This window comes from Carettochelys insculpta, chromosome 31 (genome assembly GCF_033958435.1).
Source record: "Carettochelys insculpta isolate YL-2023 chromosome 31, ASM3395843v1, whole genome shotgun sequence".
NCBI lineage: Eukaryota > Metazoa > Chordata > Testudines > Carettochelyidae > Carettochelys > Carettochelys insculpta.
The window spans coordinates 12750277-12772572 of record NC_134167.1 but is presented as its reverse complement, the minus strand read 5'-3'; the positions used below and the strand labels follow the sequence as shown (position 1 = coordinate 12772572).

Genomic DNA, 22296 nt, shown 5'->3' with positions numbered 1-22296 from the left:
TTTGAATCTTGTGGGCCTAAAAGCATCATAAGACCAGGCCTGGCCTTCAGGCAGGGAAGCAAGGGGGTTGCCTTGGCCCTGCACCCTGCCGCACCAGCCGGGCCTGGCTAATTCTTTGTCCAGACGTGGGTAAGACGCTGCTGCTTTTAAAGGAGGGGTCTGTGCATGGAGATTTGGCAGCATTGAGAGGAATCTGCTCTCAACACACAACCTCAGCCAGAGCTGTGGGGCTCCTGCAGACCCCAGCCTGCACCGGGGTGCGCTGCAAGGCCAGGAGCGTGGGAGGTGGCCAGCTGACCGAGCTTCCTTTCCTGGTCTCCCCACAGTGCCCCCTTTGGGGTCTGGCCTGGCTTAAAATGTTCCCCTGTGCAGACTCCCAAGGGGCACCTGGGCTGGAGGGGTAATTCCCAGCTCAGGCTGACGTGCCCTTGCAAGCTTTCATTGAGCTGGCATGCTATAGAGAGCAGCCTGGCTGCAGTGGCTCAGGTGGCTGCTACCCCCGAGTCCCTGCCTGTGTAGCTACGGGGTTGGTTTCATTGGAGTTGACGCCCATAGGTCTGCCTGAGCTAGGATCCTCTAACCAAGAGACTCTGCTCCCAGAGCTCTTCGTGTTCCCGTAGGTCTGTGGTCCCCAGCTCCGGGTCCACAAGGGTATTGCAGGGGGTCTGTGGAAAAAAGATCAATAAAAATAGTCCTAGAAAAGAAGCTTTAAATAGATTGCAAAGTTACAATCGATTGGTAAGTTTAAATTTATTCTCTCCAGTCACGTTACTTGTGAAAGTCTATGTCGTGGTTTCCTTTTTCCTGTAACAAAGTGCCCCGAGCTGCTCGACTTGGCTTTGATGGGGGTCCGCCACGCGCCTGGGAAGGTGATGGGGGTCTGAACAGTTTGGGGGCTGTGAGTTGGGGGCTGCGTCCTAGGGGAAAACCATTGCCCTAGGTCTTAGAGGCAGGGTTGCTCCTCCTGTGACCTCCCTCCAAAGCACATGAGCTCTCACTGATGTGTGCACCCATTATTTTTCGTTGAGCGCTGATGAAGCACCTGGTGCTGCTCGTGACCTGCCCAAGAGACACAGGCGCCGCTGAAGAGGCCGAGACAACAGGGGGATGTGTTGGGCAAGCCAAAAGGAGAGTCGTCCCTAGTGAGGCTTCCTCTGAAGCGTGGTAACTTTCCAATCTCCCTCCTCACTGCACCCTCTCCATTGCTCCCTGCTGTGTGGTCTCCCCGTATTCCAAACCTTGCTTGTTGTTTCAGAGACCTCCCGCGGGCCCCCCCGGGCAAGGCACAGCCACACAGTGAGGCAGAAACAGAGGCAGAGTTCAAGCGACTGAAAATAGAAATAAGTGCCTCTCTCCCCTGCCTCCGTCTCAGCCTGAAGGAAAACCAGTTTGTTTAGCTCATGAAGGTTTGGTGTGTGTGGATAGAGAACTTACTGCAGGGAAACTGAGTCAGAGACGGACGTTCTGCATTAAGCTCTGAGTGCTGAGACTTGGGGTGCTTGTGGCAATGAGTTCCACCGTCTGGGTCAGTCTCAGGTCTGCCCCGAGGGTCGGCAGGTTCATGGCTTCCGTGAGGGAGCGATTCTGGCGGGTCGTGTTTGTGGAGATGGAGGCGTCTCTCGGGGAAGGAGTACTGATCTCGGAGGGGCTCTGAATACGGAGCCAGTGCGTGGGCTGCAACCCTTCTGGGGTTTTGTTAAGCAGACAGGTGGCGGTGGCCCAAGAGGTCTTGGTGCTGGGACATTGGAAGCTCTCAAGCCTGGTGATTCCATGGCCAGGGCTGTGCCCTGTGCTATGAAAGAAAGTCTCCTGGCCAGTCCCAGCAGGAAGCGGGCTTATTTGCACCCCCCCCCCCACTGTTGGAAGACCTGAGTCTGAAGCAGAGTCTTAAAAGGAGCTCAAGGTCATGGTCTGAGCCGACATCCTGAGGGCAGATGCCCCCGACTGTGGGTGATACAGAGAAGAAGCAGATTCTCCAAAGAGTTCCCCGTCTGGCCTGGGCTCAGCCTGGCCAGAGGCTCTGCATCCAAGTGCTGGTTTGGGGCGGGCACCAAGAGAGCTGGGAGGTGGGGGCTGTTCCCATTTGACAAGGATTGTCCCCGTCGAATGCTTTCACTGAGTTGTTGCCTTTTAACTGTTGTCCCTGCATCCCGGGGGCAAAAGCGGCAATTTATTTTTATCATTCAAAAATAGATGAGGGGGAGCGTTCAGAAATAGCCTCTTCACACCTCTTGCCCCTTTCCAAGCCAGGCATCGGGGAGAGAGGCGAGAGAAACTTGGGCCTCTGTCGATGACGGGGCTCACCTTGCCCCAGGCTGGTGCTGCATGTACAGTTGCTGTGATGGGCTCACGGACAGCACTTCCTTCTTGGCCCTTGTCTGATTGGACCTGATGCAGAGGTGGATTGCAGCTCATTTGAGGGGGCCAAGCTGGTCTTCCTGCTCTTGTTTGTGCTTGGGGTTTGCAGTTGCTAGCTGGAGATTTTTTTGGAGACTCACGTATGTCTGCACTGCGTGTGGCACTGTACATCGAGGGAAGAACCTGGAGGGTTAATCTCCCATTTAGCTTATTGGTTGCCCTGCCTGGGTGCGGGGCATGCTGGGATTTCCTCCCAGCTGTTTTACATCATGAAGATTTGTATGTTTGGGAAATTCCAGGGCACAGCTGCAACTCACCCACTCCACACTCCCAAATCCAGGCATATCACAGCTCACGCTCCATCCAACTGCTTGGTGTGGAATGAGCTGATCCTTCCCCTGAAAAATACAATACAGTTGTAGTACTGAGCCCTCATCTGGGGTGAGTGAAGTCTGTACCCTACAGCCTTGGCTGAGAGCCAGCTGGCCTTAGATCATGAGGTGGCGTGCAGGGCTTTAGACCTTATGTTTGCAGGTTCTATCCCTGGTGCTGGCAACCCAGGTCTGTTGGCATTACACCATGTACCTTTATTTTGTCTCCAAGCTATATCCAAGTCTGCAAGGCAGTCCTAGCAGTAGGCTCTAGAGGACAGAAGCTGCAGCAAGACGTGTACGTAAGGATTTCAATTCATGCTTGCTGTTTTGCTTCTCAGTTGCCAAGAGTAGGTTCAAAAATAAGACACTCCCTCTTTAAAGGCCAATCAAATGTTCAGGCGATCTCCCCTCGGGGTATCTCATTTTTTGGATTTGTCTCACAAAAGCCCAGGCCCTGGAAAATTTGAAGCTTCTTCCACAAGCATGGCCTGGGCCTTTTTGCAAATTTCAGCTTCAACAAGAAAAGAATAAAAAAGGGGCGGGGCTGCCTTTTATCATTGGGAGCAGTAGGCTTTCTGCAAGGAAGAGCAGCTGTATTTATGTGGCTGCTTCTGTATCTTATTGGTGTAACCCACACACCCACTAGTTGTGAGTCACCGACCCCTGTTGTGGTGCTCAGAACGAGTCTCCTTTACAGCTTTAGCTGAGATCCAGCTGGCTTTTCGCTCAAGTGGCAGAGGCTCGTGCACAAAGGTCCCAGGTTTGGTTCCACCTGTTGGCGTTACAAGGGGGGCCGGGGTTTCAGCTGGGTCTCTGAAGCTTTGGATGTGCTTCCTGAGCTATGGAAGTATTTAACCCCCACCACCAACTGGCACCTAGATCACTCACAAAGAGAAAGAATGAGTCGTCTACAGCCTGAGCTGCGAGCCAGCTGGCTTTTAGCTTAAGCAGTAGAGCCTTGGTGTCCAACGCGCTAGCCCAGGGGTGGACAATTATTTTGCAGAGTACTATGACTTTGGTCCCAGTTGTGCACCAGCTTTTGGTCCCTGGACAGAAGAGTGGGGCTGGGAGCGACCGAGAGAGACAGAGTGTGAGTGTGAAAGAGAAACACTCTCGCTGTGTCTACGCTACAAAAATAACTTCGAAGCCGCTTACTTCGAAGTAACAGACTTAGAAGCTGAGCGTCTACACGCACCCTGCTTCGAAGGCAAACTTGGAAGTAAGGCACTAGTCCATTCCCGGGAATGGAGTAAGGACTCCGAAGCTGGGGAAGGTGGGTGTAGACTCTCTGCTGGCTACTTGACGTAGTGCCCCACTTCGAGAAGTTAACTTCAAAGTTAGTTCCTAGTGTAGACGCAGCCTCTGGGCGTGAGAGACAGACTGTGACACGCTGTGTTGTGCCGTGTATATGTGACAGTGCCTGGGTGTGTGTGACGGTGACAGAGTGGCTGTGCTGGCTGGGTAAGGTTCTTAGACGAAGCCCCCCTCTGTCTCTAGCAGAGCTCCCTCCTGCTCTGTTGTCTCCCTGCTCCCCTGCTCTGCAGCCTGAGTCACTCACCATCCATGCTGCAGACTGCTGCAGCTCCTCTGTGTGTCTCCCTCTCCGGGCTCTGCAGGGATGGGGTACAGGGGCAGGGGAACACCCTGACTTCACTAGGACCCTCTCCCCTCCTCCCCCTCTGCGCAGCTAGCAGGAGAATCCTAGGAGCGGCTCAGTCGCAGGCGGAACAAGGTGGGAGGAAGGGCGGCTGAACACATGCTGCTGGCTGTAAGTACGCACGCTCTGCTCATCAGCTGGGCGAGAAATGCTTGGCTGGGCGGATGCAACCTCTGGGCGTGATTTTGCCCACCCCTGCACTAGCCACACGTGGCTATTTGGCCAGTTGACTGTGGCTCGTTGGCTTGAACAATCAATACATTTTCAGAATTATATGAGGACTTCACACAGGCTCATCCTAGCATCAGATGTGGTGAAACCAAGAAAACGCCACACACGGCAGTGCCCCAGGAATCACTCGGGCCTTTCCCTCACGCTCCCCCATGGGTGTGCTGCCTTACCCCTGTGCATGCCCCCTAAAATCACTACTGATCGGTTGGGGACTGAGGGAATTTCCAAGCAAGACCCAACCGAGCCCTTCTTCCAGCTGGATCTCTGGCTCCTACAACACATGCTTACCAGTTCCTGGCTGTAACCTGCGCCTGCTCTAAAGTATTTATCTCAATCTGTCACTGTAGTATTGGAGCAACGCACAGCCTTTAATGGGTCTCTCCTAACACCACCTCTGAGAGGTAGGGAAATGTTATTCCCTTGGGCAGGTGGGAACCCGAGTCACAGAGAGGCAAAGGGTTTGTCTGCACTATAGCTGTTGGTCAGGCCAAGTGACACAATTTAGTTGTGTAACTCAAGTCAATGTAGCTTAGATCTACTTACCCAGGATCCGCACTGATTTGGGCCATAGCTGGCCCTCTCCCATCGACTCCACTTACTTTTCTCTTTCCAGTGGAATATGTGATTTGGCGGAGTGTGATCTGCAGTTGATTTAGCAGCTCTTTGCTAGACCCATTAAATCAACCTCCAGTGCATTGATTGACAAAGCTTTGACTCCACCTGTAAAGTGCAGACAGATCCTTGGTGACTTCCCCAGGGCCCACCAGGGAGTCTGTGGTGGAAATCCTAAGCTAGCCCCTAACCACTGCGCCGCAGTCCATCCTCCTTGGAAATGCAGTGGTGTTAGCACAGAAAAGAGCCAAGCACTTGAATTTAAATCTATTGCTCTCTAATCTCTTGCCCGCTGGTCCCAGGGACCAGCATGTTCTATCAGCTAAACCAAACAAGTGGAGAATATGAGAGCCCCTTGCACAGCATGAGCCCTCTGGTTCAGACGGCCGTGGAGGAGGTCAGCCTTGTCCTCCTTGTGAGAGGCAGACAGATCCCAGGGTTGTTTGTGCTGGGGGTCTGCTTGTTAGGCTCATGGGTCCAGGGAAGGGAAGAGTACTTGGTCAGGCATGTGCGGAGAGAGCCAGAGTTGAGTGCAAGGTGAGGATGACGCATGTACCAAAGACAAGCTAAAATGGGTGAGGCCCTTTCAGGCTGTGCTAGGAGCAGAGGTGAGCAAAGTACCCAAAAAGTTACTTGAGTAAAAGCGCAGCTGCTTTCGCGTCCGGGTACTTGAGTACAATAAAAGATGGCACATGTGCACTTTTACTCAAGTAGTTTTCCAGAGGGACACCGGTGACTTGTACTTGGAGGAGGGGTGTACTTAAGTCAGGGAAAGGGCCAAATAGCAACACCTACAAGGCAAGAGGTCTGCGAGTTGCACTTTGATGGGCCAGGTGCCACGTGGCAGCTCTGTTCCCTCGCCAGAGCCAGGTACCAGGCAGCGGCTCTGTTCCCTTGCGAGAGCCGGGCAGCGGCATTCCAGAAGGGATGCAGACAGCACCAGCCACTTCAGCATCCCTCCCCCAGAGCAGGAAGAAGAGGGAGCAGGGAATGAAGCAAGAGCTTCCAGAACCTCCGCCCGGCGCAAAGACTGAGGTTAGCTCTGACTCAAGTGCTTCGTGTTTCAGCGCTGACAATGCGCCTCAGCCTGTACCACATGCAAAGCCAGATCCTGTCCTGCAAAGGTCCCAGGTGGAAAGATTCCAGTCTAAGCTCCCCGTCCAGCATGGGGGAGCGAGCTGTCTGCTGCTTGGCAGACCTCACTCTAGAGCAGCGCTTCCCAACCTTTCCACGAACACAGACCCGCCACCCCCAAACCATTCATGGACTCCCGCTCGCCCCCCAAGCCGTTCGCAGACCCCTGCAAAGTTAATTCTAACCGCCATGTGCATTTCAGTACGTGAAAAAGGGAACCACAATGTAGATTCCCAGACAGCAATTAATAACGTTATTGGAAGTTACTCAATTTAAAAATAATATTTGATTGTAACGTGGCAATTTGCTTACAACTTATTTTCTGCCATCGTTTTTATTTATCTTTATGTTTTGCACGGACCCTCTGCAATACCCTGATGGACCCCCTGGGATCTGTGGACGCCAGGTTGGGAACCACTTGGTCTAGAGCTCTGTAGTGGGACTGGGGCCCTGCAGGACCCCCTGTCTTAATGGGGGCTTAGCAGGTAAAATGTACTGTGTGGCAAAGTAGCCAATCAGCAGTAATTTGCAGGAAAATCGTAACCTGCTCATCAGTTGGCCGTTAACTAGAACTTCAGCGCTGCAAAGCAAAGTCTTCTTGTTTAAAAGAAAGGTTTTCATGCTGCAATTTAGATGAGGGATGGGGAGAGGTTACATATCCATTATAACAGGAGTTAAAAGTGGTTGAAGAAGATTTAAAGTGGATTTTTACACAGTGAAAGTGAGATTTGTTTTATTCTTTTAGTGGTAAACGTTATACCTGATGTCAGTATGGCTCTGCGTGTGTGTGTGTGTGTGTGTGTGTGTGTAAAATGACCAAGTGGTTTTTCTGCGTGTGTGTTTTTTTCTTTAAGAGCGTGGGGGAATTTGCATCCCTTGTGGGACTTGTGAGATCTAAGGTTTTTGCAGGTGGGGGCAGGATGCAACACACAAGAACAGTGAAGGAGTGGTGGGTCGGAGTGAGTATTAAGGGGCAGAACAAGAGTGGGATTGTCCTACCAGACTCGCTGAGGGACAACGCCAGCCCCTTTGAGGAATGACCCCCTGGGAACATGATCTCTCTGACCATTTGCTTGGCCTCTCTCAGCTCAGCTCTGCTGGATGATGCCTGATACCCCCTGCAGATCTCAGCTGCGTGCATCAGATTCTGGGTGTCTCAAGCACCTAGTGAGAAGAGCATCCCTTCTCCGGCACTTTTTCATTTGCCGGCCAGATTTCCAAGGTGCGGGGTCGTGTGCAGATTTTCCAGGCTGCCCTGAGTTGCCTCCCTCTTAAATGGAGAGGGAGGAGGCGGGGGAGGGCTGTGAAAAAAATTCCTGGCCATTGGAACTGGTGGCTGTGTTGCGTACAGCTCCACGGTGCATGGAAACCTGTGACGCCAGTGTGGTGCGTGGGACCACTACTGGTGGGGTGATTCGCACCTGACCTGTAGATCCTGCCAGCCCCTGGTGTGATGAGGAGGTTAGCTAGTCACAGCCTGTCGCTGACAAGCAGGAGGTTTTGGAATGATCCGTGGGGGGGAACTACAGAGGAGCGTGGTTTCTGTAGGCTGTGATACGGGAGCAGGCTGCGTAACGAACGAAGTGGAGGTGGTGTGGGTGCAGCTTAAGAGTTCTTGTGCCCAGGGTGTGCCACTCTGTGCTGGGGGCTCTCGAGCAGAGAAGTGCTCCCTTTCCCTACCTTCAGCGGAGCGACCGAGTCATTGACTGGGAGGACCTGGCCATGGGAACCCCCGTTTGGTGCTGGCAAGGAAGTGTATTACCCTAATGCAAAATACTTTTGCCTCCCCGGAGCTCCTAACGGAGCTGGCTAAGTGACACTCACAAGCTGACAATTCCTCCAGGTCTGCTCTGTTATGGCTGGTTATAGTTTGGTAGGACGGTACTCTTGTGTAACCCTCCACTGACCTTCAAAATCATTGTAAATGCCAAACTTCTGACATGCTCTGCAAGTCCCTCTCGTGCAAGCAGCTGGGCCTGGGGAGTACCCGTTCCTCAGAGTTGCTGTTTCATCCTTTTACGTCTGGGTTTCTTCCAGTACCTGCAGATGAAGTGGCCGCTTCTCGATGTTCCAGCTGGGGCTACGCTGAAGGACAGCAGATCTCCATCACCTGCACACTTAGTAAGTGCTTTTCTGCTGGATTATCCTCTGAATCTCCTGAACAGCATGGGCTGGAGGATTCCCAGCAGGCATGGTCTGGGCAGCTTGTGTCTTCTTCCTCCCACTGTGCCAAGGCCACCTGGCCAGGCACTAATCACAGGCAGAATCTCCACCCAACACTCACCTCATTTGGGTCTCTCGTGTATCTCCCCAGGGTCACACACACCTCCCTGAAATGACACAATAAAGAGCCAAGTTTTTAGGGAGGCTAATTAAGCAGTGGAACAGCTGACTTAGGGATGTGGCATCTCTTTCCAAAATATACTCAGCCGGGAGGCCTTAGGTGGTGGGATCGCAGGGTGACATTCTTGGGCCTGTTCTGCACAGGAGCTCAGCTCAGATGACTGCAGAAGGTCCCCCTCTGGTCTTAGAATCTGTGAACATGTCAAACAGGAAGTAAACATGCTAGCATCAATTTTGAGGGACAAGAGAAAATGAGACCAGGCAGGTGAGGTAATATTTCTGATCTCTTCTGCTCTGTGGAGCTGGGAAGCTTGCCTCCTTTACCAACAGCAGTTGGTCCGGTGAAAGATATGACCTCACCCACCTTATCTCTCCTGTATCCTGGGGTCAGCGGGGCTACACCCCTGCAAACAACAAAAGAGGAGAAAGAAGTGGTTTGTGTTGGTGCCTGCACCTGGAGTGGTATCAAGTGACCAGCCTGAGCCACAAGAAAAAGGCAGATCAGGGGTCGCAATACCACCCGAAGGACGACTTTTTCAAGTGTGCTGAGTTAAAATTAGGCACCTAAGTAAGAGGTTTAGTTTTCAGAGCGGTCAAGAACACAGTTCCTACTGCCTTCAGTGAACCTGCTGTGTGTACCACGTCCTGCAGAATCATGGGATCACAGAAGATTCGGGTTGGAAGAGACCTCAGGAGGTCATCTGGTCTCACCCTGCTCTTTGAGGGCTCTTTGCCTTAAAAAGTTCTGAGGACCGAGAGTCTACCACCTCTGTAGCCAGTTCTATGCTGGTGTTGAAGTGTTGCATGAGTTCAAGGTGTCTTAAATTTCAGGCATCGGAGTTAAGAGCATTTTGGCCTTGGGTCACTCAGTGGCCCCTAGGCCCTCAGGAAGGGGTCAGCAACCAAAAGAAGAAGAAGAGCCATATTTGGTAAAATAAACCTCAGTAATTCAAGAGCCACAATGTGTGTGCGTATGAGATGGTCTGTAATAAATCACATCAAGCCCTACTTTTTTTAGTCCCTGTTTGAAGAGCAGCGCGCACACAATGATTTGTGATGTGATACATGTTCACTGCAGGACTCTCACAAACTTTCTTCATATTCTATTTCCTCGCACTTTACATGTGTGTGTTTGTACCACTGTCTTCCTGACTCACTACCGAACCTTCTCTCCCTCTGGAGGACGCCTGGGGGAGTAATCTCAATGTTATGAGATCACATATCGTTTGCTATTGAGATATGAGTTGTTCTTTCTGGGGCTTTTAGACATTCAACGTTTATTGAAAATAATCAGGAGGTTTGTTGTTATTGTTTTTAAACTTTGCAATTATAACATTGGGAGGCACAAGGAAGCTCTTAAAGAGCCACATGTGTCTCCTGAGCCATAGGTTGCAGCCCCCAGCCCTTGGGCATAGTGGGCACATGGCTTTCCACGTGCTTACTCTTGGGGAGAGGTATTGTACACAGCATTCCCAGTGGTTTTTGCAGTTTCCCAGTGCTTAGCAAGGTTCCCATTCTGTGTGTGTCTCTCCATGTTCACTACCAAACACTGATCCCAGTTAGTGGCTGCAAAGGAATTTTTATGTAATTGTTCTTGGACCGTATTTTGCTGCTTTATGCTGCAGAAAAAAGGCTTGGAAGTGTTTGGTCATGGTCCTGCTTTGTACCAGGTCTGAGAATTTTGTTCTGAGGCATCGTCCCATCTTTAGTGTGAACTCACTGGAAGCTGGGGGTTCTGAAGTTAACGAAGATTTTTTTTTTCCTCCTTATTAAACATTGGAACAAAGTGGAGGTTCAAAAAGCTTCAAATAAAACCCAAGGCATTTTTAATCAGCTGAACTAAAAAGGGTGGGGCCATGATCTCGTGGGCTGGACTCTCCAAAGGCAAATGAGGTGGATATTTCCTAATGATCAGCTCTCCACTTCCATTCTTCTGCAATAGTGCAATTTATTCATTCCCCAGTTGCCACCGAATCTTCCAGGGCACACAAGACTTGTCTTTCCGATAGAAAAAGCAAGCAGGGGTGGGGAAAAATGTTTCAGGTGTCCTGTAACCATCATTTAAGAGCGAAAAAGGACCCAAGCCCCCGTTAACTTTTTCCTTCGCTGATGACCTTTGGTGGAGTGTTCAGAATAATTTTCTTGGGGAGCTGAGATGGAATTAGGAAATCCCCATCTCCATTTCTTCTGGGGACTCCAGTCCTTCCTCTGTGAGATCATTGTTTCAGTCCTGCAGCTGGGCAGACTCACCTTGTGCCTAAGGCTGTTTGGCTAGCTCTGTGTGGGGAGAGTTCCTGAACCTCTCACTGGAAACTTTGGTGCACGCGAGGGATTGGATCCGGCTTCCTTGCATCCCACACAGGGTTTGCTTTGATCCCGTCTCCCGCCCAAACCTGGCCAGTCCTTGTTTACTTCATCCTCTCTCTTTAAGGTTGCAGAACTGCGCCTGTTACAACCCCCAGTTCCCACTCTCTGTGAGCTTTGCAAAGCGTTTGCCTCTGGGTCTGACGTTTTCCAGGGTTGGCTGCTGCCCAACGTGAATTTTTCATTCTTGTACGTTGGAGTGAGATCCCTTGAGGCGTGTCGAGTTCTAGGGGGTGGGCTGATGTCACACTTCTCTGCAGGCAACAGGGGAAGGGTCGCATCTGAAACCTGAGAACTTGGCTTGGATGTAGCTCTCCTGTGGACTACAGCAGGACTGGGCTGAAAAGAATTGCTGTAGATTTCACAGAGATGCCCCCCTTGACAACCGCCTACGGCGTGTGTGCGGTAGATGCCAGGCTGGTGTGCGCATGCCCACTCATGGAGCGTTTGCACGCTCTGCAAACGAAGCAGCTGACTTCGTCAGCTCCACCGGCCAGCAGCGACCTGCAGAGTGGCACATGTATGTACCCAGAGCGAGCAGTTCCTGGACTGCAGGGCCCAAGTGCAACATCTGGAGAGCCACGTTGCTGCGCTGGAGGAACCGTGGAGGGAGCTGTCTGCAGGGGAGGCGGAGAAAGACAAGGTGGAGCAGGCCACATCCCCGATCTTTTGCCTGGGGGAGCCAGTCTCATGATGGAGGGGCATCGAGGCGGGATGGACCTCTTAGCCCCCAAGCTAGCGCAGGCTGATGGTTCCTCACGTCGCGAGGGGCTGTGGCTGGGGGAAGCGGGACACAGCTGCGGCCAGGGCGGTGGGGTTGGATCTGGCATGCAGGCAGCCAGGGCTGGGATGATGGTGAGAACCGTTGGGTGACTTGCCTGTTGCTGGTGTGAAGCTGGTGCAGCTGGCACAAGAGGTGGAGGCTCTGGCGATCCCTGGTGGTGGGCGATGGGGGGGCGGGGTTGGCGTGACCATAAAGAGGGAGGGCCCTGCTGTGCCCGAGAGCTGAGTCTGGGGAGGGAGGTGACCTCCAGAGCATCCCACTGTGTCACTTCGCATAGTGAACGTTCCAGGCTGGGAGGACAGGAAACGGGCTGGGGGCGGGAATGGCGTCTCTCGGACCTGCAACCCTCCATCCGAGAGCGGTGAGGGATGCTGGTGGGGGCAGGCAGGTGTGGCCAAGATCCTTGGGCACAGCACAGCACAGCCCCAAGCGGCTTCCTGCTCCATGTAGCTCTCTGATCCAGACCCTGGCGGGGGAGGCTTTGTGCGCTGCCCTGCCCTCTAGCAAAATCTCTTAGCTTCCATTGGCCAGTTTCCAGCCAATAGGAGCTGAGAGATTTTGGTGGGGGGCGGGGCAGCACATATGCTTGTCTCCCCCTCTCCCGCCCATGTCTGGAGCAGACGGCCACACGTACCAGGCGGAAGTTTTGAGCTATCTGGGGCTGCAGCCGGCAGGGAGCCACCTACGTAAGCACCTCCTGGCCAGAGCCTGCCTCTGCCACCCCACTCCCTCCCCACCACATCTTCCTGCCCCTGGGCAACCCCCTCCCCAGATAACAGCTCCCTCCCCCAGGCCAGAATCCTCCCCTGCCCCCTCACCCCCACCCAGCCCTGCCCCCCAAGCCCCTGGCCCAGGTCACACCCCCACCTCCATCACCCATACTCCTTCTCAGACCCCGCACATATCCGGCATCTCTCCCCACTCTCCTCTGCTCCCTTCTGCATCCAGCCCCCAAGCCAGACCCAACACCCCCTTGGCACTTCCTGACCACTGGCCAAAAGCTTCCAGTGCCCACCCCCAACAAAAATTACTGCCCACCACTGATGTAGAGGCAGCAGCTCTGGGATGCACCAGCCCTGCCGCTTAACTGCAGGGCACCCAGGGTGCAACTTTCAAAGGCACCTATGACCCACGTCCAGCAGTGGCTTTGGGACTGAGGAGCCGAAATCTCATTGCACATCCATGGGGCTCAGACCCCTCAATGCCTGGTTCACCGGGGCCTTGGCTAGCTGCCTGTGATAATTGCACCCTCACTGGCTGTTGGGCAGGGGACTTCGACTCCTAAGCCACTTGGGTCCCTGCAGCCGGATCCCTTCCTCCCCTGCTCGTTGGCGTTCTCATCAGACGACCATGCCGCTGAGCGCTTTCTTCTCCCTTTTCTCCTGCAGTCGAACAAAGTACCTGTGGTGCAGCATTCCCATCACATGCACCCGCTGACCCCGCTCATCACCTACAGCAACGACCACTTCCCCCCGGGCTCGCCGCCGTCCCACCTCTCGCCAGAGATCGATCCAAAGACGGGTGAGCGCTGGGGGCGCAGAAGTGGGCATGGGAGGGGGTTCCTGGGGTGCTGCTCGGACACAGGGACAGATGGGGCAGAGACGCACGGGGCTAGCAAGGACCCTGGAAATCTCTGGGCCTGTCTGGGTTTTGCTGTAGGGCTTTCCAAACCTTTGCAATGCCCCCTGGTCTGAACAGCGAGCTGCCGCTGGACCACAAGCTGCGCAGGAGAGATCTGTGGTCCTGGCTGTGCTGACATGAAAGCAGCGGTGGGCCTGGGGCGATGCCAGGCCCAGCTTGTGTGAGAAGGCCACCGAGATGCTCGACCTGCTTGCTGGGGTGGGAGATGGGGGGGCACCTCTCTGTTGGCCAGATGAGCCGTGAAGATTGCAAGTTACCAAGCCACCTGGCACAATGCAGTGTTTGTCTCTGGGGGCAAGCGTCTTCCATTCAGAGAGGATCCAGACCAGCCCTCGCTGGGCACAGCGTTGGCCACCTTCTTCGGCTGCTGTGCAAAGGAAGGGGTTTGAACTGCCGTTTGAGGGACCAGCTGTTGATTCGGTGATGCCGTGGCTCGATTGCCTGGCCTGGCACAGCCTTTCTGCGGGGAGTGAAACACAGGCCAGCCTCCTCCGGCACATCGGCCAAAGCACATTGCCAGTACTGGCCAGGGAACAGACAACTGGGATGGTTTTTACCATCAGACCCTTCTCTGTTCTCTTTGGTGAACATCTGGCCTGTTTCCTGGTGACAGAGCGTTGGTTACAGCCCAAAGGAGTCCCTGTTGGCCGAGCGGTGGCCCTGTCTCTTTGCCGGAAGAGTGGTAGGACGTTCCAGATGTGAGAGTGTCCTCCAGGGCCCTCTCTTCCGAGGGCTGCAAAACCAGGACTGTCCGACGTTCCCCTGCCGCTGTCTCCCCTACATGTCAGGCTGTCTTGCCCATGGTGGGCTTCTGCACCCTGCTGGCTTCCGAGGTGCCTGATGCTGCATCTTGGCCGAGGCCTGGGAATAGAGCCCTGCACGGACACAAAATTTGTATCTGTAGTCGCAAAAATGAGCTGCGGAGATCCCCAGGTTTGCAGAGATCTACCTCTAAAGCCTGTCTGTGGCCAAGGGGTCTCTGGCTTGTGTAGAAATCAGCAAGTCCTGTGGTAATCCAATATGGAGGCTCACATGCTCTGAACTGATGTCCTTCCCATGGCCACAGCCTTCTCTGGCCCTAGGTCACCAGTAGCAATGCAGGCAGTATGGGGAGGGGACAAACTGGCTAGTAGCTTTGAGCCTCAGTTGCAAGGCCGCGTTGGTATGCGTGGTTGGGCAGCATTAAAGGTTGTTGCTTGTGTGCGTCTGGGGGGTGCCTTGCCTCCTTCCAGGCGAGCTCTGGGCTCAGTCAGCTTGTCTGGATGGTCCTTTTGGGAAGAACATCTCTAGCTCAGATTTCCTGGACTAGCCAGAGAGAAGTATTGTTCCGTGGTACAGGAGCGTGCGCGCAAACAGTTGATGTATCTATCACAAGTGTCTTGCATGGGGTAAATTCAGCAGGAGCTGCTCTCCCATCAACACTGGCTGCTCTTCTTGTTTTGGTGGAGTACCGCCATCAGTGGGCGCAAGCTCAGAGGTTGATTTATCCTGTCTGCAGTAGACAGGATAAATGGATCACCAGTGGAAAGATGGATGATAAATCGATCGCAAGTGGAAACGAGGCCTTCACTAAAGGCAGGGGTGGTGTCCCGGGGAGGGAGCACTAGCACCCTAGTCTGACAGCTGTAATCCAGGGTTGCTGTGACAATGGTTTAACGCTTGTTTTTTTTTCTTCCCCTACCGTAGGAATTCCACGACCACCTCACCCTTCAGAACTGTCTCCTTATTACCCGCTGTCTCCTGGTGCTGTTGGCCAAATCCCACATGCCTTGGGCTGGCTGGTACCACAGTAAGGATCGAGATTCACCCCTTAACTTTCCCCTCTGGTGGCAGATTCCCCTTGGTGTGTGCAGAATCCCACATCTTCCCAGCCGAGTGAATCAGAATTGGTGCCTCAGCTGGGCCTGTCCCAGCTCTATGCAGAGGTTCCCTGTGTCTGCTATGGATTATTATCCACTGAGTTCCCTCTCAGCCCACACTCACTTCATTTTTTTATTGAGATATTACCAACAAAATCTATATTAAGCTATCATTCTGGTGGAGAGTATATGAGAGTCTTTTAAGATCAAATCCATTGCAGGCCTCTTGTAGGTAGCCCCCGAACCAGGGAATTCCAAGATTAATTGTGCTTTAAAAGAGATCCAAGTATGTTAAGCTCTAGAAATGCAGATATGGTATCCAAACAACTTTAACTGCCTCAAAGTGACACAAGAACAGGTTAAACTTGAAACCTAAGATTACTATCCCTACCAAGATGCTGCAAAATTTGTTACTCTAACTCTGGTCTTTCTTGTTATTCATTTGTATGTGCAGTCCCATTTTCCGTCTTGTGAAATTCCTAGCTTCAGTGACTTCCTGTGGCGAGGAGTTCCACAGGTTTATCACAGGTGGTTTCTTTTCATGTGTGGAACTCTCCCCTTGTTCTTTGTGTTACAATATGGGGAGAACAGTTGCTGAAAGTCTCCCTTCTAGATCAGTCATGTGTTTATATGCTTTTATCCTGTCCCTTCTTAGTCATCTGTCTCCGAAGGGAAACAATTCCAGTCATTTCAATCTCTCATCGTCAAAGAGATTTCCCAGGCCCTTGATCGTTCTCAGCACCCTTTTCTGAACCTGTCTAGTTCTGTAACATCCTTCATGAAGTGGGAAACCCCGTGCCGCACATGGGATCCAGGCATGGCTGCCCCATTGGATTCTGTAACGGCTTTCCAGTATTTTATTAGTGTCCGTTCCGTTCCTGAGGCCAGGTCAACGCCAGACCTTAAAGTCGATCGCAGATACGCAATTCCAGCTATGGCAGTTACGTAGCTGGAATCGACTTACCTGGCCGTCTTCACAGATGGAGGTCGACGGGAGATGGAGTAGAAGTGTAAATGTACCCTTAGGCGGCCGGCCTGGGTATCTGTTTGACCGTGGTTGCACATGGAGCAGAGTTGTGGTACACACACAAGCCGTTTCTACACAGGCCACTTTCTTCGAAAGTGGCATGGTAATACACGGCCCGAAATATGCTAATGAGGCACGGATGCAAATTCCCCACGCCTCATTAGCATACGGTCATGTGATTTGGAGTCCGGAAGACCGTTCTTCCGGACTCCAAAACGCAGTTTAGAAGCGCGGCCTCCAGGGGTCTTCCGGAAGGATGTCCTTCTTCCAGAGGCCCCGTCTTCCCAAAAATTTTTGGGAAGACGGGGCCTCTGGAAGGACTTCCTTCCGGAAGCTCCCCCAGGGCCGCGCTTCCACATGGTGTTTTGGAGTCCGGAAGAACGGTCTTCCAGACTCCAAATCACATGACCGTATGCTAATGAGGCGCAGGGAATTTGCATCCATGCCTCATTAGCATATTTCGGGCCGTGTATTACCATGCCACTTTCGAAGAAAGTGGCCTGTGTAGAAACGGCCACAGAGACCCAAGGTCCTTTTCTGAGTTGATACAGGGTGAACCTCTCTCATCTGGCGAGATTCATAAACCAGCATGATTTTAATTAGCTGGAGGACCACTTACCATGGGTGTGTCCAACTTTTCATAAAATTTGCTTATGGCCACCTGTCCTGGCTCTCCGTGTTCTGTGCTGTTCTTTAGCTGCAATTTACCCCTACAAAGGATTTCTAAGAGCCCAGTGAGCAGTCGAAGTGTTGGTAATGTGCTAGACAATACTGCCCTTCCATGGTCCGGCAAATTCTCCTTTCCCCGAGGGTGCCAGAGGAGAATGGTGCAACCTGTACCAAACTCTGCGAGGTGTTTTAAACAGTTTTCCTTCAAGGAGTTATATTTTGTATTTCTCAGTGTCCAGTGTAATTTTCCAGCTTGTTTCCCACTCACCTGAAGTTCCTCACCGTCCTGTCTGGACTTAATCAAACCCCATACAGGCTGAACTTCTGAAATCCAGGTAGTCCAGTGACATTCATGGTTCAGCAGGACCCCAGATGTTACTGGACCAGAGAGCCCTGTCAGCAAGGAGAGGGGGCCAGCTGGGAATCTTGTGGTGGGAGCCGCGGCTGGGGAACCATGATCAGCGTGCTGGGGAGGTGCAGGGAGCTGCAGCCAGTGAGGTGGCGGGGGGCTGGGGAGCCAGCAGCGAGCTGCGGCTGGAGGGCCAGTGGTGGCCAGGAAGGAGGGGTCATGGCCAGGCCTGGGAAGCCAGCAGGAGCCTGGGGAGCATTAACCTCCCCTGGGCTGGCAAAATCCCTGGTTTGGGACTGCTCAGGTCCGGAGGGTGCCATACCAGGAGGGTACAACCCGTAAGTTTGTGTGTATCTACAGATTCTAACCTCTCACGACCACACCACTTTCCTGGCCATTAATAAATAGATTAGACAAACCAGGCCCTGGGCCAGGCTTTTAACATTTATTTTAATCCACTTCTTCCCACTGTTTCTCCTGCCAGGTTTGATCCATGACTGTTTTGCCTTTCACCCCGTGTCCTTTCAGCTTCTGTAGTAGCCTCTTGAAAGACCTGGCGAAAAGCCCTTTTTTCAGTGCATAAATAAATGATGTCACCTTCTCTTTTATCCCCTACTGGTCATATTTAGAGAATCCCAATGAAGTCGTGTGACAGTTTATTGCAGGGACCTGGTCATGCTTTTCCGCGTTTTATTATTCCGGTTGTAAGTTTTGTTTCAAGGCATTTGCCAGGTACAGCTGGATGGCCAACACGTATATTGTTGTCCGGGTGACCCTTTGAACCTATTTAACTCACAGCTATGACATTTGACAGCCCTCCAATCCTCAGAAACAGTAGCTGCTGTTAATGAGAGATTGTGTGTTTCTGCTAGCAGCTCAGCCACTTCATATCTGAACTCCTGCAGAACTCCTGCATGGACCATGTGGCTCTCTTGACTTACTGCCTGGTAAACCACCAATTTGTTCCCGCACCCACTGCTTCCAACTCCTGAGGCCCATGTCTCCATTGTTCAGAAGATCGACCTGCTCAGGGCCGATCTTCCGGGGGTTCGATTTCATGCACTTGGTGGAGATGTGCGAAATCCACCTCCCTAGGGTCAGCAGTCCAACTCCTGAAACTCTCCCGTTAATTTTCGTTAGTGAGAACGGCCACATAACTTGATTGCCAATGTTAATTCTAGCTACGCAGTTGCCGTCACTAGAATTATGTATCTGCAGTCGACTCGCCTGCCTAGTGAAGACGAAGCTTCAGTCACTAACAGCACGTCTTATTCCCCAGAAAGAACGGGACGAAGATGGGTCTGTCTCCAGGCTGATACAGAAGCCATTTAGCTTCTTGGTGGTTCCTGTTTCTTCCTTAATTGTATATTTTAAATCCCGGTGATCGAGCAGACCAACCAGCCCTGTTACAGGCTTTCTGATATACTGACAGATTTTCCGTTATTTGATCTTTATGCCTCTCGGGCTCAGCTTTTGGAAATCCATTTCAACCCTCTTCACACTCCTTGTCTATTGCCTCCTTTATCCTCCCTTTTTGTCAGAACTATAGATCTGTGATGACGTGCTTTAGGATTTCTGATTCCATATTTGAATTGATATTGATAGAGACGCAAGATTTTTTTTCTTCCTTATTGTGTTATACAGGGCAGAATAGGGTTGTGTGGGAGCCCTGTGCATTTCTATACTGTAAAATGTTTGGTTCTTCTTTAAAAATTTAGCTTTACTTTTGAATTGGGAGGGGAGGTTTAGAATGCAACCGTTTGTGATGATTATAACAACCCTGTAATGTATTTGCTAATAACAGAGATGTTTAACCTAGACTCCCTCTTAACATAATGTTGTAGGTACAGTAAACTCTTCCATATTCAGCATTCTGTTAGCCGGAAATCTCATATAACTGGCATTTTAACCATACGTGAAATTTTAGTTATGTTTTCCATAAGGACAGGATAGTGAAAGTAAATAAAAATAAGTACAACTAATACAGTGTAGGTTTACAGTGTACAATACTAGTGTTGTTGGTAAATAAAGTTGTCTGCATACATTTTTGTTTGTTTCTTAATATTTACTCTTGTTTTTCTTCAGTGTTATGCATTGCTAGGTAAATCTCTCTATTATCCAGAGTCTTTCAATATCCGGCAACTGCCTGATCCCAGGGCTGCTGCATAGGAAAGAGTTTACTGTATTTCCTGTGTCTTTAAAGAGCTTATTGCAAATTGCACAGCTGAGCCCTAATCGGGAACCCCAGATAACATTCCCATGGGATATTTCTAAGGATTTCAAGATCTACAGAATCGGCCTCCTTTAGAGAAGTAAACTTTCAGGGGCAGAGTCTCTGCTATGCTGCGACTACCGGAGGCTGTTCTGGAGCAGTGCAATGCAGCCTGAGCTCCTAGGCAGGTAAGCCGGCTTTATGGCCGGTTTGCATCATCCGAGCAGCTGGGAGAAGCATCACAACTGTTCCTCCCGCCGTGCTGCCCTGCATACACTCACACACCTGGTCCCCCAAATACACACACGCACTCAGGGATGGGATGGCACCTCCCCTGCTGCCACATTTGTGTGGGGATCAGCTGAGGCTGCAGAATGAAGTCGCTTTCCAAGAAACTCCTGAGGAATTCCTTCTATCTAAACGGCAATGGCCAGGAGGTCTCAGTGGTCTCCAGGCTCCATGGTGCCCTCAGTTAAGACGCCCTCCGTATAACCGGCCACAATTCCCAGCGTTCTCAGCTGGAGCGAAGCCACCTCAGATCGAAAGTAAACCCCCAGTGTTTTAGGTGTCAGAAAGAAGAAATGAGCAGGTGAACAGCAGCAGCCGTCATCTTTGCTAAGGGCAGTCGGTGGTGTCAGTACCATCGGAACAATAGGTGGCCATTTTGGAAAGGGCATTTTAAGAGGCCGTTTTGTCTTGGGATGGTTTAATCTACACTCTGCCATTTGAACCACGTTAGTAGCGTAACACAGATCGACATAGCTGAGGTATACTCACCGCCAGGCTCACACAGACTGAAAAAACTCTCACTGGCTCCCTGTAATCGTCTCATTTTGGGGGCATAGCAGAGTTCACCCCACGGGAGAGTGATTGGCGGTCGGTTTATTTAGTCTGTGCCAGAGGCCAGGAACGGACGTCCTTCGATTCAGCCTGTAGGGAAGACACGCCCTCGGGCCTGTTGAGAAAACCAGGAGACGGGTAGAATTTGCCAAAGTTCTTTGAGGAATGAAATAAAACATTATTCTGTTGAAGAAAAAACTTTCCATTGTGGAGCATAATGGCAAAAATTTACCCCAAAAATTCTTTAGCTGTAGCTGAGGAACAAGATTCCTGTGAGTTTTATGTGTGTATACACGAGGTTTGAAGAGCATTGGGTTATTTTATTGTTACAGTAATTCAAGAGACACTCACAAAGGACTGAGGGAGCTACGTTCCTTCAAAGGACCATTTTAAATTCAATTTGAACTCGAAAACTTGATGAAATGACTTGTTGATTTTCAATACAAGTTGGGTGTTCAAAAGTAAGTGCTTGAATGTTGAACAGGAGATGCTATATTGTCAGACCAGTGTCTTCATAACATCATCAGAGGGAACCTTGTTCTTGTGGCTCCCCAGTGTGATGGGCTTTCTGTTTTTCTGTGCTTGTCCATTTTAGGCAAGGACAGCCAGTATACTCCATTCCTTCCGGAGGATTCAGACACCCGTACCCTGCCCTAGCTATGAATGCCTCAATGTCCAGGTGAGTACATGCCAGTGCAGGAAGGGATGCTCTCAGGGCAGCATTCAGTCGGGATTAGAACTAGGCGATCAGAAGACCCCCAACATCAAGGAGATAAAACCCCTTCCTTGTAAAGGCAGCTGGGATGGTTATAGGAGTCTCCATGGAAGAGCACAGGGAGGTCCTTGACACAAAGTGCAGAAAAACAGGCCAAGTTGGGGCCCAGAGTGCAGTGAGGCCCCCGCATTGTTGGACTCACTTGACTTAAACCCTTGTACTCAGCTTGGAGCACAGGTCATCTAGAATTTCCTCCACTTCCCTCTGTCTTGGGACAGAACTTCTAGCGGACCCCAGGAGCACCCCAGCTGTTGTCCTTCAGTCTCAGTAGATCTTCTCCACGTTGTCCGAGGTCTTCCTCTTTTGTGTTTTCCTGGCGGGTTCCGTGTGAGCTGGACAGACGGTGCTGGATGGCGGTTTTCTGCGAGTGTGGCCCAGCCATCTTCTTCTCTTGATTTGAACGTCCGGTGGTTCTGTTCCAAAGCTCCTCATTTGTTGCCGGAGGATGATTTAATCCTCACCGACCCTTCCCACGCAGTGCGCAAATGAACTCCATCTTGTCTGGCTCCCCCTCTCACCCAGCCTCAGCTGGCACTGGTGATCTGCCCTCCACCACACCAAGGGGTAGGACATTGAGTCCCTAGGGGAGGGTGTTTGCCAAAGGTGAGGTGTGAGGCATTGGGTGCGGGGAGAGACTCGCGTTTATTTGTAACTGCTGGGCCCTGCTGTTCTCTTTCCCCCGCTGCAGTCTGATGTCCAGCCGGTTTTCCCCCCACATGGTCCCACCTTCCGCGCACGGCCTCCACCCTTCAGGAATCCCTCACCCCACCATCGTCTCCCCCATCGTCAAGCAGGAGCCTGCGCAGGCCAGCATGAGCCCGGGCGGGAATTCGTAAGTACCTGAGCAGCACGGGCCGGTGGCAAGCGGGACAGGGACCCTGCCTGGCTCTCCCGAGCAGCCTGGAGCTGCCGAGCTGGGTGCAGCCAAACTAGCGAGGCGGCATTGTACGAAGGCAGGCGCGGGTGACAGGGCTGGGATGGGGGGCTGTGTTCTGGAAACCAGTGCCTGCGAAGAGGACTTAGGGGCCGTGCTGAGACTCACCGGCTGCCCCATGGGGAGCTTCTGC

General features: G+C 51.9%; 1 protein-coding gene across 2 annotated transcripts in view; it reads left to right on the top strand.

Moving 5' to 3' along the window:
* The window catches only part of TCF7L1 (transcription factor 7 like 1), a 97614-nt gene that overhangs the window by 68458 nt on the left and 6860 nt on the right, over nt 1-22296 (top strand). For both annotated transcript variants that reach the window (XM_074981617.1, XM_074981616.1), the window contains exons 4-8: nt 8404-8487; nt 13246-13378; nt 15185-15287; nt 21050-21133; nt 21918-22061. In XM_074981617.1, the coding sequence (XP_074837718.1) occupies nt 8404-8487; nt 13246-13378; nt 15185-15287; nt 21050-21133; nt 21918-22061 (548 nt within the window). The remainder of the gene's footprint in view (nt 1-8403; nt 8488-13245; nt 13379-15184; nt 15288-21049; nt 21134-21917; nt 22062-22296) is intronic.